At 39.7% G+C, this 18948-nt stretch overlaps 2 protein-coding genes across 2 annotated transcripts; one reads left to right on the forward strand and one right to left on the reverse strand.

Moving 5' to 3' along the window:
- Positions 1 to 518: 518 nt before the first annotated feature.
- On the forward strand, positions 519 to 17140 carry LOC146625741 (E3 ubiquitin-protein ligase MARCHF6-like). The gene is made up of 25 exons (XM_085362443.1): positions 519 to 886; positions 1348 to 1447; positions 4324 to 4397; positions 4651 to 4794; positions 5286 to 5358; positions 5518 to 5686; positions 8494 to 8680; positions 9558 to 9619; positions 9729 to 9761; positions 9844 to 9895; positions 10022 to 10080; positions 10180 to 10260; positions 10444 to 10512; positions 10781 to 10855; positions 11941 to 12075; positions 12213 to 12433; positions 12684 to 12821; positions 12905 to 13127; positions 13998 to 14067; positions 14201 to 14382; positions 14665 to 14799; positions 14910 to 14999; positions 15215 to 15347; positions 16493 to 16628; positions 16950 to 17140. Exons 1-25 carry the CDS (start codon positions 868 to 870, stop codon positions 17035 to 17037), a joined length of 2748 nt encoding a protein of 915 aa, XP_085218569.1. The 5' UTR covers positions 519 to 867; the 3' UTR covers positions 17038 to 17140.
- Positions 17141 to 17775: 635 nt separating this feature from the next.
- Positions 17776 to 18678, reverse strand: LOC146625742 (arylamine N-acetyltransferase, pineal gland isozyme NAT-10-like). Its single transcript, XM_085362445.1, has one exon. The coding sequence runs from the start codon at positions 18634 to 18636 to the stop codon at positions 17776 to 17778; it is 861 nt and encodes a 286-aa protein (XP_085218571.1). The 5' UTR covers positions 18637 to 18678.
- Positions 18679 to 18948: the final 270 nt, after the last annotated feature.

Raw genomic sequence — 18948 nt, forward strand, 5'->3', positions numbered from 1 at the left:
CTTTATTTGATACGTGTACTTTTCTAATACAGAATATTGGTTTATAAGTACAGAAACATATAAAGAGAGCGAAATAAAGTTCCAAGATAAATGCTGAAGCTCATTTTTGAGTGTACAAGTATCAGTGTACAAGTATTGTGATGACAAGTTTGACCACATATTTATACTTAAGTACAGCTCTTATCTGTTCGGAAAAACCTCCCAATAAAAATGTTTGTTCCTGTTGTTCCTGCAGAATTTAACATTTAATAGTGACGTCTACTTGACACTTTTAGTTCTTATTTTCGAAATATTGCAGGTGCTCTTTCTCTCTCATTGTATGTAACTTTAAATTTTGCGTCTATCTTTTTTTTTATTTCATTTCATTTTTATTATTTAGTTTTATTTGAGTAAAATATTACACGAAATACAATCACGTGACGGTTGTTATGGTCGTTTCCCTGCCGTAAAACTCGAACCTCTGTAGGGAAGTAAAACTGTTATGACAGGAGCCAGAAGTGTCGTTGGCGCATGCGTTAGCAGGTTAAGCTAGCCATTTGTCTCCCAGGTTTAAACTGTCGTATGATCAACACCCTGAGATGTAGCGTTCCCCCCTGGTTTCTTGTGTTACATTAGACATACACAGTGAATTAGAAACCTTTGTGTACTGGCGAACATATACTGGACGCGAGAAAACACAGCGGAGCGAAGATTTACGTTTTAATCTGTGGGGAAACCATTTTATGATTGTCAATGCAATTGACCCATAAGGATATTGTCGTCTCGCTAGCTTAACTGAGCTAGCTAAACGATACTGTCCGTGTCGTGGATGGGTTCACGGTACAAATTAGTCGAATAACAGACGGTGACCGGTGCTTAGCGAGCAACATGGATACTGCTGAAGAAGGTAAATTAAAAAAAAATGCCTCTAGTAGCTTCTTTCTCATCAATAGCTAGCATTAGCTTCACAAGTGCATCGCCTCGCCGACCGCTGAGCTGGCCTGCTAATGGTTAAACTTAGCTGGCTGGATGTAGCCAGCTAAGACGGGAGAAAACGGTGTTTTAAAGCACACGATGTTAGCATGTGGGGATAGTGCAATAAGTAGCGGGGAGCGTAGAAAGGACCAGAATTTACCAGTGATGTCATCAGTTTCCTGCTGTGTGCTGTTTACATAAGCCACGCTGCTGGTGCAAATATTTTTCTAAATGTTGCTTTTAACTAAATATCCTCTATTACTGTGCATATATTTGTATATATGACACCACATACACACCCTCTGACACTTGCTCTCGCGTCTGTTTTGCTAACCCTTTGCGAAGAGGATCAGACATTCATTGAAATTGTTGTGTGTTTTTGTTTGTGTGTAGCGGATATTTGTCGCGTGTGCCGCTCTGAGGGGACCCCAGACAAACCCCTGTACCACCCTTGTGTCTGCACTGGCAGTATCAAGTTCATCCACCAGGAATGGTAAGTGTGTTAGGCTGTCTCTTCCTCTTTCTGTCAGCTTTCATTGTGACCTTGTGAAGAAGTAGTTCTCAGATCCTCCCAAGGAAAACTTTCTCTTTTTTATGTTAAACATTTAAAAGAAAAAAAAAATCATACAAACAGCACGGTAACCATGGTGTAACTAATTAGATTCAGAATGTTCACAGATGCTGCCTTAGTTACTGCAAGACAGTCATTTATTCTTACTTTTCCCATAACTTCCCTAGCCAAGGATGTCAAACATAAGGCCCGGGCCCCAGAATTGACCTGGCAAAGACTCTAATCCGGCCCACTAAAAGGCTTTGGAAACTGTGATTGAGTGCATAACTAGGAATTACTGTTGGATTGCCCTTCTTTTCTTCATATAAAGACTTCTCAGGGTTTGAACGTGTACCTAAATATTTCACATTAATAGAAAGGGGAGTTTCGCTGGTCTGGCCCACTTAAGATTAAAGTGCACTGTATGTGGCCCATGGTGTAAAATGATTTTGACATCTTGGTTTTAAGCTAGGAAGTCTGCTGACTCACAACGTAAACAAGCGGTTGTGAAAGCTTCATTCAACCCAGTGTTGCTAAATCAATGTATTGCACATGATATAGCATTGTTCTTTCATCATTTTGTTCTTGTGTCAATATTAAATAGTTTTCAAAAGGCAGTTTTGTAATCAGATCATTCCAATATGGTGCGCACATTTGCCCTTGATTTGAAAATCAAAGTAATCTAGAAAATGAAATTTCCTTCCTTAGTTTAGGTTGTGTTTCTTGAGAACTTCCTGAAGCACAGGTTAGGCCCTCTCTGTAGTGGTAACAATATTGTATGGCAGTATACCATATTACAGGTCTTAGGTGAGAAATTTGCATTGTGAAAATTAAAGATGAAGGTATTTTGAAGTTTGTGAGTGTGTAGAAGAGCAAAGCAAAGACCAGACCTGGATTGTTTTGCGTTTTTTGAAAGGTTTGCTTAGATAATGTTATTCTTAATGTTGTTGTACTGTAGGAATCGACTGATGGTAACTCCCTTTCATGACCCATATGCATATTAATAATAATGCTACATTTCAGTGTCCCAGTAAGCTGGAATGGTGTTATTATAGACAACATACTATACTATACAAACACAGATTGTTGTTAATTAGTGTGGATTTTACAATGAAATATTTTTATTACCCCACAGCTGTAAAAGACTGATATTGTCAGTCTGATACTGAAGTATATTAATACTGGGTATTGTTACTGTAAAAGCGCTTGAAATTGATACCTTGGATTTATTTACTAAAAAAAATGGAAGATTTCAGCCACAAGGTCTAATAGGGCTGTGCGAAATGACCAAAATCTCATATCCCGATATAAGACATCTATCGCCCCGATAACGATATAAATCACAAAAATTTACCATTTTCTCTAAATTCTGTGAATTTCGGGGAGCTCCACAGCTCGAAGTGTTTCCAGCTGGGCGTCGTGTATCTGGAGTCGAGTGTTTTAACCGATGCATGAAACTATACATTTGTAGACATAAGTTGTAACGGTCGCCGTTTTCTTTGTGAGTATTTATTACACGACGTGCTGCGGGGAAAAGCCTGTTCTAACGTTTGAGTCTTAAGGTTTATTTTTTAGCACCTGGCGGCTCTTTGTTGCTTTTCATCCGTAAATACTCTGCATACTCTTTCACGTGATTCAGTTTATTTTGAAAAGTCTCAACGGGATCTTGAGCTTTATTGTAAAACGTTTATATGGAAAATAAACAAGCGGACACATTGATGTTTTACTGTCGTTGTTGCTAACGACAACGCATAAAAACAGTCGCTTGTCCGTCCATCGTGTGGTTATATTAAATATAAGAGAAAGAGAGAGCTTTAAGACATTAATATAGCCACTACAGTGACCATCAAAACGATGAAAAAATATTGCCGTAAACAGTTTATTTTACGACACCACGAAACAAACGATAGCGTAAAATGAAACGATAGATGGTTTTATATCGTCATCCGATATATATCATTATGTCGAACAGCCCTAAAGTCTAAGGTCAAATTTTTCTGAAAATCTTGTGAATGCAATAACTCAAGAACAAAGTGACATTCAAAGTGATTTTATATTTGCATCTACTAAAAATCCTGGTTGAGTTTAAATCTAGTTGACCATGATCTCAAGCTGAGAGTAAGTTTTCTGAAAATCTTGTGCATGTCATAACTTGAGACCAAAGCAATGTAGGGTTTTGAAATTTATACCAGGTGTGTCTATAAGGAGTCTGAGAGGTAGCAAGTCTCACAGTGACGGATTCAGTAGTCCCAGCTGCGCTTACATTTTCATTGCATCATATTGGTGGCAGTGTTACTACTATTGTAGCCATGGCAGTGGTATCATGAAAAGGTTATGTTGGGTCAACACTTCAGACCTTTGGAAGTGTCTGGACTTGGACTGTTCTTTAAATCTGCACCGTTGCAATCCTTTCTATTGGCAATTGAATTTATCTAACTTAATCCAAATATCTCAAACTGACCAAATCTGAAGACACCAATTAAAAAAATGATTTTTTTTAATGGATTATTTCAGGCTTAAAATGTCTTAAATGGGATTTGAAAGGACTTCCTAAAAAATCATGCCACTTTTTGGAACCAAAAATTGGCATGATTTACACTAGGCATTTCAGGCCCTGAAGGTTAAATAATACACATTCTCACAGTGGGAAAAATGTCTTATATTGGGACACACATAATACATTGGATGTAACACATGAATATGTGTATGAAGCTGTTTTTCAATCCAGTCATTATTCATGTGCTCAAAATGTGAAAATAGAGCACAAATATTACATAGTTTTCATCAGTTTTCTTCATTCTTTAAATGTCATTTTACAGTTTGGTCCAGTGGCTGAAGCACAGCAGGAAGGAGTACTGTGAATTATGCAAGCACAGATTTGCTTTCACACCAAGTAAGTCCTTGTGACATTAACAGATAATCCATTAAAATGCATTTTGTAGCCGCAAGCCTCCAATTTAGCCTTACGGAGGGGGCCATATAAATTGTTTGTTTGTTTTTCTGCATGTGATTATTCATTAGTTGGTGCTGTTTTCATTTAGTGTTACAGAATAATCTAAATAGCTGCTATCAGCGAAAAAAAGAAAATGACCAAGCACAAAAGATAATTTGACTCTGGTTCACTCTTTCCCATCTGTCCTCTTCAGTCTACTCCCCAGACATGCCCTCACGTCTGCCCATCCAGGACATTTGTGCCGGCCTTCTTACCAGTGTGGGCACTGCCATTCGCTACTGGTTCCATTACACACTGGTGGCCTTTGCATGGCTTGGTGTTGTTCCTCTCACTGCATGTAAGTATCCACAGACATGAATACAAGGAGAAATTATCTTTAAAACCCCTTTAAAAAGAAAAAAATTGTCTAACATGTATAAGTTATTTATGAAATCATATTTTTGTTTTAGCTTTTAGAAGTACTGTTATTTTAGTGTTGATGACCAACTTATTTAATAGATTTGGGAGCAAATATTCTTTATAGGGTGACCCTCTAAATGTTTTTCCTCATCTGCTGTATGTGGAAATGTCTGTGCACTTACGCGCATTTACAAATTTCCCCTTTCTGGGGTGTTAAATACAGTCAAAGTAACATATAAGGTGTTCATGTTAGCTAATGTTAAAGAGCATTATAGGTTTAGTGTCACTACATACATAACAAGAAAGTGTGTTCTTTGTTCCAAAACATGTAAATCCCTCTCAGTACTTAATGTAAAAATGTAAGCCTGAACTATACAAATTTTCATACAATAGAAACGGGTAGATTTTAAATATGTTTTTTTTCCCCAGGTCGCATCTATAAGTGTCTTTTTACCGGCTCTGTGAGCTCTCTTTTGACACTGCCGCTGGACATGCTCTCTACGTGAGTGATAATGCTTTTTTTATCATCAACTGTAGCACAAAATATGCAAAACCTGATAGAGATCAAGATTGTTAGCTTGTTTATTTTCTTTACTGGACAGCAGATGAGTAACAGAGGATCATTTTTATTGAATATGTGCTATTGTTTTTATTCCTACAGGGAGAACCTGCTTGCAGATTGTCTACAGGGTTGCTTTGTGGTTACCTGCACCCTATGTGCATTTATTAGTCTGGTATGGCTCAGAGAACAGATAGTCCACGGTGGAGCCCCCCAGTGGTTAGAACAGCACCAGCCACCACAGCCCAATGCTGCCGGACAAGCCAATGAGGTACTTTGCTGGACTGATTACTAAATTAGATTCTTAACTGGATGGTATAATTGTGTTTCATTGAGGTTTAAAATGACACAGTAAAAAAATCTGATTTATGTAATTCACTTAACTGCAAATTAAAAACATGAGCTATTTAAATGCTAACCAGAATAACATGCTGCATGCACCTTACACATTTATGACAATGTGTGTAATTACCATACCACATCCTGCTGTAGCAACTGAATCTTCTGCTAATTATCCAACTCATAATCAACTTAAATTATAGTGGTGGGACAGTTCATTGAAAGTAAATAGAAGCAAATGAGTAAATGTTTTTACTGTGTTTGGATGGGTTTTTTTAAACCCCCAGCTGTAAAAGGTTGATGGGATATTGTCGTCACCCTGTTGTCACATGTGGGTGAGTGTTTTGGAAACCCAAGTTTGTGATTACAATAAGTTGAGTACTAGATGACATAGGATTTGGAAATTCATATCATAAGTGCAGCTACTAAAAATCTCAACCTCAACATCAGGGGTCAAGTTTTAAAAAACATTTGTGAATCCAATAACTGGACAAGAAAGTGAACTAGCATTTTCAAATACCCTATCTTAGATGCATCCACTAAAAACCTCAGGATGAATTTGACTCCTGGGCCCTATTTCAGGAAGCCGGTTTAGTGCAAACTCTGAGTAAGTATACCCTGAGTTAACGAAAACTCTGGGTTTTCGGTTTCACAAAGCGAGTTTAGATTAATTCTGAGTGAGTTACTATGACGACACACTCCGTGAAGCTAACCTGCCCCCTAGCAGGTTTACTTCAACTAACCCTGACGTTCTCCGCCTCTTTGTCGGAAACCTGACTGTAGGAAGTGTCAGACATGGCGTGCTCCTTCCTTGAAGAGCCAGTAGATGTTGAAGCCCAAATTCTCCGCAGAGCTCTCCGCTGGGAGAGAGTGATTAGAGCGCGTTCGGACATTTTATCATTTCCTGATGATTTTCTGTGTGAACGTTACCGTTTTTCAGCACAATCTATAATTTATTTGAATAACATCCTCAGGCCTAATATTGCTCATGTGACACATCGCGGACATCCTCTCAGTTCTGTACATATTATTTGTATTGCACTTCGGTTTTTTGCAAACGGGAGCTTTCTGTATAATATTGGTGACGCTGAGCATGTTTCCAAGGCTACCGTCTGTCGGGCAGTCAGGAATGTTACAGTTGCACTGAAACGTCTCCTGTACTCTATGTGGTGTTCCCCGGTCACAGACCCACAAGATTTATCAAAGAGGGATTCCACAAAATTGCAGGTATCAGGATGAACAAAACTTAATTCATGATGTGGTGATATTTGAACTACTACTTAAATGTTACATTTATTTTCACGGTTCCCAGGCGTGATTGGCTGTACAGATGGCACTCACATTCCAATCATTGCTCCTTCAGTAAATGAAGGAGACTATGTGAACAGGAAGTCTTTCCACAGCATTAATGTACAGGTACATAGTTCCCTGTAGCATTTCAAACTAACAAATTATTTCATTATAGTAATGGATGCTAATTTGTGTTCTCTGCACTGTGAAGATCATATGTGATGCTGCCAACATTATCACAAATGTGGAAGCCAACTGCTCAGCCTCTGTGAGTGGTAGTGGTGGAGGACCCCCACCTGTTTTTCAGGCCTCCGCTTTTTTTTCTGTTGGCTATAACGGGTCACATTTGAGCATACAGAGTAAGCAAATATGTACTTGTAATGTGCTCAGATAATTTCAATAAGTGCTTACAGAAAGAAAATTAATGTAGCCTCTAACTGCAATTGATTTACATCGGACAAACAGACCAAGCACTATGGCTCATAATACAATTACACCTCACCTGTTTGGACTATATTTTTATATTTCATTTTTACTTGCTGCCAGGAACGTTTGGGGCCTGTTGGGTTGCACCTGCGCTCAAATCACATCACAAAATAAAATGTATAAAATACAAAATAAAATAAAATATAATAAAATAACGTGTTAAATGGGTGGAAATCCCTAGATCAATGTTTAAATTAACACTCACGCATTGACTCTGTCGGCTATGTTTTGCCATGCATGCTCCCTTTCTTTTGCAGCTGAGGCTGTGTTACTTTTTTTCCGCAAAATTAGCATGTTATCGGCATATGCTGCCATCAGAATTTCGGCCTCAAGCGCTGTAAAATACATTGACCGCGCCTTCTTTCCCTCCGTCTCCATGGTGACTCGCTTAATCTGTGCTCCACTAATCAGGGCTTTATGTATCCTCGTGCGCACGCTTAACTTGGGGTTAAAGCAACTCCGCGTTGACTGAACTAATTGTTATCAGCCTTTCTGAAACCGAATATTCAGAGTTGGACAGTTCGGGGTTACTCAACCCTGAGTATCGTTTTTCACTCTGAGTTTTCTAAACCGGCTTCCTGAAATAGGGCCCAGGTGTCAAGGTCAAGTTATCTGAATATCCTGGTAATGCAGCAGGTTGAGAACAAGGAGACGTAGGATTTTGAAATTCAAACCATAGGTGCAAATATCAACATCTCAAAAAAAGTTCAAGTCCGGTGACCTTGAACTCAAGGTCAGAGGTTGAGAATCACCTAGAATTGTCAAATTTATATGATGGGTACATTTGCTAGTAGGTGGAGGGGTGGCACTGGCAGCTGCTAGTATTTTTATTTTCCTTCAGTTACACACATTGTGGTTGATTGTGTTATAGATAATTAATATACTAGACAACATATCGTGATTTCATTACATGATAAGTTACTCTGTTTTTTGAAGTTATGCCCCTTGTTCCCTCTCCCCCAGGCACAAGCTGCAGGTCAGGCAGCAGCTGGTGATCCCCCTGCGGCCCAGCCAGCACCTGCTGATCCTCTAGCCCAGAATGAGGCAGAGCCCGAGCCTCCTGACGTCCCCCAAGAGCAAGGCGATGATCCAGAGCTGGAAGAGGAGGCAGCAGCTGCTGAAGATGCAGACCCCAACAATGGTGCACAAGGTGGGACTTTATTATTTCTTTACTTAACTTAAGATGTATGCATTTTTTTCAGCTAATTAAAATTATATATTGTAAAAAGTGATTCTTTGTTAAGGTAGATTTCACTGTCAGATACATCAGTTCTTAAGTTGTAAAGTTTCATGAATGCAAAATACAAATAATTTCAAAAATGAAAATAGAAATCCTCTCCGACAGCCCGACAACCAAAAGCATGTTTAGTAATGGAGTAAGAGGTTTTTGCATTTTTCAAACAGCAGGTTTATGGAAATGCCACGAAACAAACCCAAGAGCAGGAGCACTGCCATTACAGCATACAAATGGGTCCCAAAGTGGCCTCATTTGTTTGCCGGTTTGCCAAAGCATCACAGTTGATTTGGGAACAATATAACACTATGTCAAATTTTTGCCCCATAGCCTTGAAATCACACTCATTTGTTCAGCTTTGTTAATGGACTGATTTTTGCATCAAGCTAAGAAGAAATGCTGAAAATAAATTGCTATTGTATTATACATTACTCTAGCTGTTGGCTGTCACTACAGCTAAATAAATTGCACAGAAAAAGCCTGACAGTTGCACAATGTTCATGTCAAACTAACAGATTTTCCCAGAGCAACATCAATAATGTAACAATAACTGTTTCAGCAGAGCGGGGAAAACATTGCTTTTCGTTTACTATTTGCAACAAAAGCAGGACAACAAGAAAAAATGTACCACCGCAGAATGATTTGCCTGAGTTAACACATGATTTTGTTATTCTGTGACTATGTCTGACATGTAGGGAGATAAACTGATTGTTTTTATATCGATTATGTTTCAAGTTGGTGACTGTTTTTTATTAGTCTACAAGGCGTTTTTTGTCTTTATCTGTCTGTGTAGATGACATGAATTGGAATGCTTTGGAGTGGGACAGAGCAGCAGAGGAGCTCACCTGGGAAAGGGTAACTGCTGCATAACATTCACAATCTCCAGGCACCTATTTATTAGTATGTAGCTGTTGTCTTCTCTCTTTTCATATTTATACACAAACTATTTCAATTTTCCAAACAGATGCTTGGCCTGGATGGTTCACTGGTATTTTTGGTAAGTCCTAATCTAAATAGATTTCTCTAAATAAATCTTACCTTCTGAAACTCAAGTAAAGATCGGTGTCTTTGTCTTGTAGGAGCACGTGTTTTGGGTGGTGTCTCTCAACACACTGTTCATCCTGGTCTTTGGTGAGTAAACTGAAACAATGATGCAGCATAACCATGATCATAATAGTCCTTTTTCTGACATCAAAATGAATCCACCGTATAACTAATACAGTAATAAAGATGTCTTCTTTTTTCCCTTTCATTTAGCATTTTGTCCGTATCACATCGGCCACTTCTCTGTTGTTGGTCTTGGCTTCGAAGAATATGTGAGAAAATGCTTCAGTCACTTTATAATACAATTGCATGTCCCTTGATAATATCTTTAATTTTCTGATTACAACTTTGTTTTGGGGTTTTTTTTTTAGGTCCAGGCTTCTCATTTTGAGGGCTTAATCACAACAATCGTTGGCTACATACTGCTAGCAATGACTCTCATCCTGTGTCATGTATCCTTCCATCGAAGTTCATTAAAAGCCCTGATGATGCCTAATCCAAACCTAATCTATCAGTCTGGTGCATGCAGGCTGTAAAATAAAAAAAATAAAAGTATGAGAAAGGGAACATGAGGTAATTCAGGTCTGTGCAAATAAGAATATATGTGCAGTATTGATCCTTAATGGCCGTTTTAGGGACTGGCTGCTCTGGTCAGTTTCCAGCGCTCCCGGCGTCTCCTTGGAGTCTGCTACATTGTTGTCAAGGTAACATTGACTGCATTTTTTTTTTCTTTGTGTTAGTCATGTTGATACTGGCGTTTTCACTCTCTTAGTATCTAAGATTTTGTTTGCAATCATACAATAAAGATAGCTCTAGCCATTGAATAGGTCCCTGGATTGTTATAATATACAAGTACAGAACTTCTGTGTTAAGTATTTCATGTATCACTACTTGTCACAGAGGTTTTTAGTCTTTTTTGTGTTTACATTTAATGTTAACTGATACTGACAGCAGCCTTTTCTATCCTCACAGGTCTCTCTGCTGGTTGTTGTGGAGATAGGTGTTTTTCCATTGATCTGCGGATGGTGGCTTGACATCTGCTCTTTAGTAAGAGACAAATTCTTTTCATCACGTTTTCACTACATCTCTGTTGCTCTTGGACTTTTTGTTTTAATTAAACTGATTGAGTATTTTAGCCTGGGGGTCCATACTCTAATTAACGTACTTGGCAGATGTGATCGTTAAGTCTGATGTTTTATAGGGATAAATGCGTAAGTTTTCTTCTATCTAAAAGCGTTTTCCGAGCACCAGTGACTGAATATCTCTTGTTCCCTGTGAAATTTCAGTGAATACTCCTATTTTATTCCATTTTCATACATTTTGCCAAATGAGAGGGATGGCTAATACCCCGCAGAGGCTCTGTCACAACACCTTTAAAGTGGCTTTCAGCAGGCCTGCTCAGCACACAGACAAAGCCAGATGCTTTAGCTCACCCAGTTCATACATTCATCAGTGCACACAAAAACAGAGAACAGACTGGTTTGGAGGACTGGGGAGTGAGAGAGTACCAAACGCCTCTATGCTGTGGCTGTCACTCTCTTTGTTTGTCAGAGAGTTTGTTTGTGCTAACACTTACTAGAACAAAGTCTCTCTCTACCACAACATTGGCTTGCATAGTACTTATCCAAATCATAACACGGCAGTTAATATATATATATATTTTTTTCCTGATCCTGTTTTCCAAAGCCAAACAACCTTCCTCACAACAGGTGGTGCAGCTTACACAGCAGAAGGGAACCGTGTCTCATCTGCTCTGCAGCTGTTCGCCTGTGAAACAAATTAATTGACCCTGAAAATGGCCAGTGTGGTGTAAGCAGCTCTTATCGCTTTGTAGTCAAAAGCAGAAAGTTTCACATTTTGTATTTACAAGCGAATTTGGTTTCCGTTTCAATGCAGTTTATCTGCAGTGTATATATCTACATCTAAACTATTTGTCCTATGTTAGCCTAAAACGTAAACATTATGGTTCAGTGCAAACATGCAAAAAAATCTTTCTTAGCTTTATATAGCAGAGGGTGAATCCTTTAAAGTATTTACATTTAGAAAAACATGAAGTTTAGAGCAGCTTTTGAGCAAAAACAGGTGATCAAAGCATCATCTTAGACCCTGCTTTTATTTGATTCATCCTGCAGGAGATGTTTGATGCCTCACTGAAAGACAGAGAAATGAGCTTCAAATCAGCACCTGGTACTACCATGTTCCTGCACTGGCTGGTGGGAATGGTCTATGTCTTCTACTTTGCATCTTTCATCCTCCTGCTGAGAGAGGTAAGAAAAACAGACTCTCAAATGCATTCAGTTAGGGAAACAAGGACTGTGAGTGCTTCAGGTTGATTTTTCAGATGATAGTAAAGAGGAAAAAAGTCTTCGGCGCTCTAAATCATTCCACCTTCTGCCTCCATTAGGTGCTGAGACCTGGAGTGCTCTGGTTTCTGAGGAACCTCAATGATCCAGATTTTAACCCAGTGCAGGAGATGATTCACTTGCCCATCTACAGACACCTGCGGCGGTTCATCCTGTCTGTGGTTGTGTTCGGCTCAATTGTCTTGCTCATGCTGTGGCTTCCCATCAAGCTCATTAAACTATTGCTGCCCACCTTCCTTCCCTACAATGTCATGCTCTATAGGTAAGCAGCGTACATAACAAAGATATAGTTTACTTATTAATAAACTGTGTGAAACCTGCTGGCCTGAAATGATCTGAGAAACCACTTCCTGTTCATACCAAAGTGGAAGTATCACCACATGTGAAAAAGCAAGATTTGCAGTTACAAATCCACTTGAGTTTATGCTGTTTGACACTTAAAGTAATAGAAAATGTTTAGTCTGGTGTTTGTTAGATAAATGTCTGTTTCTTTGTCACTTCTTTCCTCTCAGTGACGCTCCTGTCAGTGAGCTGTCTTTGGAGCTGTTACTGCTTCAGGTTGTGCTTCCAGCTCTACTGGAGCAGGGACACACTCGCCAGTGGCTCAAAGGCCTGGTCAGAGCCTGGACAGTCAGCGCAGGATATTTACTGTAAGCCAAGTTTGAATACACACCCGAGGCAATGATATTTCCTGACCGTCTGTAACTGTGTCACCACTTTGTGTTGTCTCCAGAGACCTCCACTCCTACCTCCTTGGCGAACAAGAGGACAATGAAGCCAACCAGCCCGTGAACAACAACAACAATAACAACCCTCCGCATGTTCATCACAACAACAATAACAACCCGGCACCAGCTGTTGGTGAAGGGTTACATGCAGCCCATCAGGCCATCCTGCAGCAAGGGGGACCAGTGGGTTTCCAGCCCTACCACCGACCTCTTCGCTTCCCTTTAAGGGTGAGAAAGGCTTTTTTCATATATGTCTTTAAGGAGTGCACTTTACAGATAGATGTGTAGGGAAGACCAGGATACTGTGGTTCTGAAACTAAACAGCTTTTAGAGATATGAATGGACAGCCATCTTTGACCATGTCTTTGAGTGTAGTCTGTAGTGCTCTAGCATGTCTTTTAGTTTCACTGACAAAGTTGACTGACGTCCAGGTTTCTTCTCATGCATGAATGTGATATAATAATTGAAGGGCTCTTTGTGACTTTCCAGTGGGTTCCCCCCCCCAGATTTCTGATGTTTGCGCCGTTTTAGTGACCACAATAATGCAGAACTATTGCCAGCTGCCAAAGCATCTGTGTTTTTTTCCCTTGCTCTTATTTGTATCGCACACACAGACATGTTCATTTGAAATAAAGAAAAAAGGTTGTCTTTAACACTGGAACCCTGAGAGGTTGTTAGTTTTTATTCAAATTACAAGTAAGATTTGACAAAGCAAACCCCTAAACATGCAAGATGTAGTTTTACATATGATTTATATTATTTAATTAAGGGTCATAGTCCTCCACGCTTTAGAACAAAGATAGAGGCTGTTTTTACAGATAAAACAAGTCTTAAAATAAAGATGTGTCTCCTGTAATTTGTGGTTTCTGAGTCAAATTTTGAAATCAGCCAACGCCCTAGCAACCATTTACTGCCCATCTGAGCCTGCACAACTCTGTCATTATGATCTTCATCTTTCATGTTAAACACCCTAATCTCTGAGATCCTGTTTATACTAGCCTTAGCTTATGCAACCGGAGTCTGTAAAATAGAGCTTTGACTTTGCAGCATGTCCCATCTTGTAGCTTTTAAACTGAAATGTGTCCCCTTTTCCCCCAGATTGTGCTGCTTATAGCTTTCATGTGCATCACTCTGCTGGTGGCTAGTTTGGTGTGCTTAACCCTACCAGGTGAGATGTGGTACTTTTCATATACACAAACACATCATTTAAAAAGTACAGTTCTTTTTACGGGCAAACATAGAGTTGCTGTGGTCAACTTTGTTTCCTCACTGTTTTGTTTTGTTTGTTTGTTTTTTTACAGTATTCACTGGCCGCTGGCTGATGTCTTTCTGGACAGGAAATTCCAAAATCCACGAGCTGTACACAGCAGCATGTGGTCTGTATGTCTGCTGGCTTTCTATCCGCGGGGTCACTATTCTGCTGGCGTGGATGCCACAGGGACGCACTGTTATTGTACACAAAGTCCAGGAGTGGACACTCATGGTGAGCATCAGTGAGCTGACTGGGTTGTTGGCAAACTTCGAAGTTGGGCAGCAGAGGGTTGTGCTAATTGGTTGCTCCCTTTCCAGCTTTGACACTGTGTTTTTGTTAAATGGATGTAACTGAGAATGAGCTCTCATTAGCTGTTATCCTAAATTACCAACTTGTTCATTGAAGTAGCATTCCCAGCAGATTAACCTTTATAGTGCCGTATATGTTTCCTTATCTGCAAGTGGCATCTCCTAATGATTTTTTTTTTTTCAATACCCTAATTTGCTTCTGTAGATCCTGAAGACCCTTGTTGTGGCTCTGCTGGTCGCTGGAGTCATTCCTTTGCTACTGGGCCTGCTGTTTGAATTAGTCATCGTGGCTCCGCTCAGGGTACCCTTAGACCAAACACCCCTTTTCTATCCCTGGCAGGTGAGGATTGTATGCATTTGTGTTTCTTTTCCCTAATGGGATCTTGGAGGTTACTAAATAGAGCTTAAGGAGTTCTCACACTTATGTTCATCCATTGAACTTGTCTGCAGGATTGGGCTCTCGGGGTTCTTCATGCCAAAATTATTGCTGCCATCACTCTCATGGGCCCTCAGTGGTGGCTGAAGACTGTTATTGAGCAGGTTGGTACTGGACACACCAAATATCCAACTGATACACTGTAAACATTTTTACAAACTATCAGACTCTTGACTACATAACTTTGAAAGGGTTTTATTCTGTTGACTCACAGTGTGTAGTTTGCTAGTCTGTCTTCCCTATCTCTGTCATGTCTGTTTCTTGGAGATGAATTAAATTAACTGTTTAGTACATTATAAAGTGTAAACTCTTTCTCTAGGTTTATGCAAATGGAATTCGCAACATTGATCTCCAGTTCATCATCCGTAAACTGGCAGCTCCTGTCATTTCAGTCCTGCTGTTGTCTTTATGTGTGCCATATGTGATTGCTGCCGGGGTGGTACCGGCTGTAGGTGAGTATCTCTCTGCATATGGATCTTAAGGCGTCACTTGAAGAGTTTCCTAACCAAAGTAGGACTTTCTCATTGACAATATACAGCACATTGCAGTCTTAGTGGCAAAAGAAATGGAAATTACTAACGGTTTCCTCTAGATTTAAGCTTTTTGTGAGTTCAGCAATAAACCAGAGGGGGAAAAATGTTTTAAAGGATGAAATTATAACCTCCGCACTCTGTCTCACTTCCCATTATTTTCTAAAATCACAATATTTCGGTCCAACCGACCATCATCAGTTACAAAAAACGATGTGTACAGTCGTGGCCAAAAGGTTTTGTCAATGACACAAATATTAGTTTTTGCAAAGTTTGCTGCTTCAGTGTTTTTGTGACGTATTGAAGTATAATTGCAAGCACTTCATAAGTTTCAAAGGCTTTTATTGACAATTACATCACGTTTATGCAAAGAGTCAATATTTGTAGTATTTAATAGTCAAGACATAAAGATCTCAAGTTCTGTGCTCATCAACATTCTCACCTGAGTTAACTAGAAGATTGAAATGATCTCTGCAGGGCCTTTTATGGTAGCAATGAAATGCAGTGGAAATGTTTTTGGGGGTTAAGTTTGTTTTCATGGCAAAGAAGAACTTTTCATAACATTCAGAGTATATGGAAACTGCTGTCATAAAAACGGAAGGAGCAAACTTTGTGAAACCCATTACTTGTGTCATTCTCAAAACGTATGGCCACGACTGTACACAATCACTCACACACAATATGTTCTCTCCCATTCATCAAGTAGAATTCAATCATCCAATCAGGGAACACTTTACACATTTTTACACATGGATGCTATTAATTAGATAATGAAACTAATAAATACACTGCTTTTGTAATAAAAGCCTCCCCCAAAAAAGTGGCAGATTGTGACCTACCTTCTGATTTGTTTGGGCACTGAACTGGTGATAAATCTGCCACTTGGACTTGTTATTGGAGATATACCGTCACTAGGTAATAATTCTAATATAGTTATCACCTAATTTAACATAACTGGTGTCCCCAAAATATCACATTTCTTCTCATCTTGATGGAGTTAATGATAGGAATAATGGGAACTCTTGAAAAATCATATAACTGAGTACAATTATGCTTTGTTTTTGCAGGCGTTACCCCAGAGATGGAGATTCTAATGCAGAGGAGAATCTACCCCTTCCTCTTGATGGTCGTCTCACTTATCGGCATCCTCTCCTTTCAGATCCGACAGTTTAAACGTCTTTATGAACACATCAAGAACGACAAGTACGAAACTTTCAGCACTCATCAGTCTGGAGAAAGCAGCATGTTTTTTTTGTTTTGTTTGTTTGTTTTTTTTAAATTAAGTTTGTCTTATATTGACAACCTCCCCCCCCCCCCCCCCCCCTTTTTTTCTTTTTCAAATGTATCATTCGGTGCATCATTATAAAAACAAACTGCAGCTTTAATATAGAAGGTTAAACACATTGTTCAGACTTTTTGCTCTAGTTGGATATTTTTGGATTATTGTTTCATACTGTGTGTGTAGCCTTCAGTTAAGTGCATAAAAATGAATAGTAATAATGCTGTAATAATCTGTCTTTGCAGGTACCTGGTCGGCCAGAGGCTTGTCAACTACGAACGCAAAGCTGGCAGAGGAAGCTCAATCCCACCCTCCAACCCTGTCGTAGAATAAATATTTGTGTCACATGATGCCATGTTTGGTTTTTTTGAACCCATGACCCTGCGCACATCTCGTCCAGCCCATGGCCTGTCTATTTTTTTTTTTTTTTTTTTTTTTTTTTTTTTTGGGGGGGTGGGGGGTTCAGCTCAACCCTCAGACTGTAATCCTTGAAATCACCTGTGATTATTGCTGGACTTTATGGGTGTTATTCAAATTCATTTCATCAAAGTCAGGATGGGAAAACTTAGTGTAATAACTGGACAGCTGAGTAATCCCCTCAAACAAACAGAATAGGCAGGAGCATTAAAGTTTTCATTTGAAGCCCAACATCTGTATTGAAATTCATGCCTTGCTTTATAAAGTGCTGCCTGATTTAAATGTACATGTGTAAATACTTTGGAAGGGGACTTTGTCTTAAAGGACCGATGTGGATTAATGCAATGACCATTGTACATCTTAAAAGTGTATGTATAATTTATTAAATCAGAATGACAGTTTATTTTCTGTTGCATCTTTTCTCACGGCAGATCAGTGTCTGCGATTGATTAACAAGTACATCTGGGTTTTAACAGAGGTAGAGACTTTTCTAACTTAAAGGTTAAAATAATGTATAAATTGCTTTGCTCAGACCTCAGTGATTAGATGGATTTAAAAACAAAAGCCATTGGCCCTAATCTTAGAGTATTCATACATTTTGTTGTTATGGAGCCATAAGAGGTATGAATTTATCCCATATAACTGTGCGTATGTTTAATATGTGATTAGAGGTGGTGTGATTTTCTCATCCTTTGCTATGAGCGTGGAATTAAGTGCAATTCCAAATTTTTCCTTTAGAACACCAGGAATCTCTTCATCTTTAAGTTCTGTGATGGTTTCCACCACATGCCTGTTCTCTTCTGTTGGGAATGTGGTGGTGATCAATCTGTGGCCTATATAGGTGAGCCTCCCGCCAGGTCTCAGAACAGTGCAGAGGGACTTGCAGAAGAAGATGGAGCTGGGGGAGGTCTGGTGGTATTGGCACATCTCAGTGAAGTCCTCCTTACTCCGACGTTTAAGGGTGAACTTGTAGATCTCCTTCCAGTCTCCATCTACTCCTCTGTTTTCTTCCTCTTGCCACTCCACAAAGTGCATCTCCAGGTCCTTCCTGATCCGGTACACTCGGTGGCTCTGCTCCTGGGGGTCTTCAGTGTCCAGTGACAGCGGGACACTGAAACCGGGAACCCCGAACCCGACGTCACACAGCCATCGCCGGCCCTCAAGTTCAACCAGTAGGATGAAATGGTCGAAAGGTGGCCCGTAGCAACCCGTGAACCTGTTCTTCACCTGGCCTGAGAGTATAGTCACCTGGAAGCCCAGTTCAGTCAGCAGCCAGCGAAAGAGGCTGTTGTTCTCATAGCAGAAGCCTCCTCGGCGATGGTTCACGATCTTGTCGTACAGAAGGGGGAGGTCGAGCTGGACTCGACCCCCGCTGTGCACCGTGAGGTCCTCAAACGGCACCGACAGGAGGTGGCAGGTGTGCAACGTCCGCATCACCTCCAGGCTGGGCTCCGCGGGGCCCGTAAACCCGATGCGAGCTAAATATTTCCCCAAGTCCATTTCCACGGAAGTCATTTTCGCTTCTGGTTATGGCGTTTCTATATACTTAAAGCAGGTTTATTCCCGTGTTTCACTTTGTGTTTCTGTCCGGCTGTGAGCAATATGGCGTATTCAAGGAAGTTCAAAGTACAATGCCTACTTTAAAAAAAAAAAAACTTACGAAAAACTTAGTAAAATCCAACCTAAATAAAACTCACTGCTTTTTATTTCAAAATGCATTTGAAAAAAAACCCCACACCAATGGATCAGAAATGTGTTAGTGTTATGAAGCAAAGTGCGATTAAACGATTAAAAGATTTAATGTTTTTTAAAAAGTATGTCGAGTAT

This window comes from Diplotaxodon limnothrissa, linkage group LG9 (genome assembly GCF_057381915.1).
Source record: "Diplotaxodon limnothrissa isolate DT_005_m linkage group LG9, D_limnothrissa_male_GT1.1, whole genome shotgun sequence".
Classification (NCBI taxonomy): Eukaryota; Metazoa; Chordata; class Actinopteri; order Cichliformes; family Cichlidae; genus Diplotaxodon; species Diplotaxodon limnothrissa.

Excerpts from the sequence above, each read along its gene's own strand:
- LOC146625741 (XM_085362443.1), top strand. Across the intron at positions 9,896-10,021 it reads ACTGTTCATCCTGGTCTTTG|CATTTTGTCCGTATCACATC; the intron begins GTGAGTAAACTG and ends CCTTTCATTTAG. Across the intron at positions 16,629-16,949 it reads GAACACATCAAGAACGACAA|GTACCTGGTCGGCCAGAGGC; the intron begins GTACGAAACTTT and ends CTGTCTTTGCAG.
- LOC146625742 (XM_085362445.1), bottom strand. The coding sequence starts at position 18,636 with ATGACTTCCGTGGAAATGGACTTGGGGAAATATTTAGCTCGCATCGGG.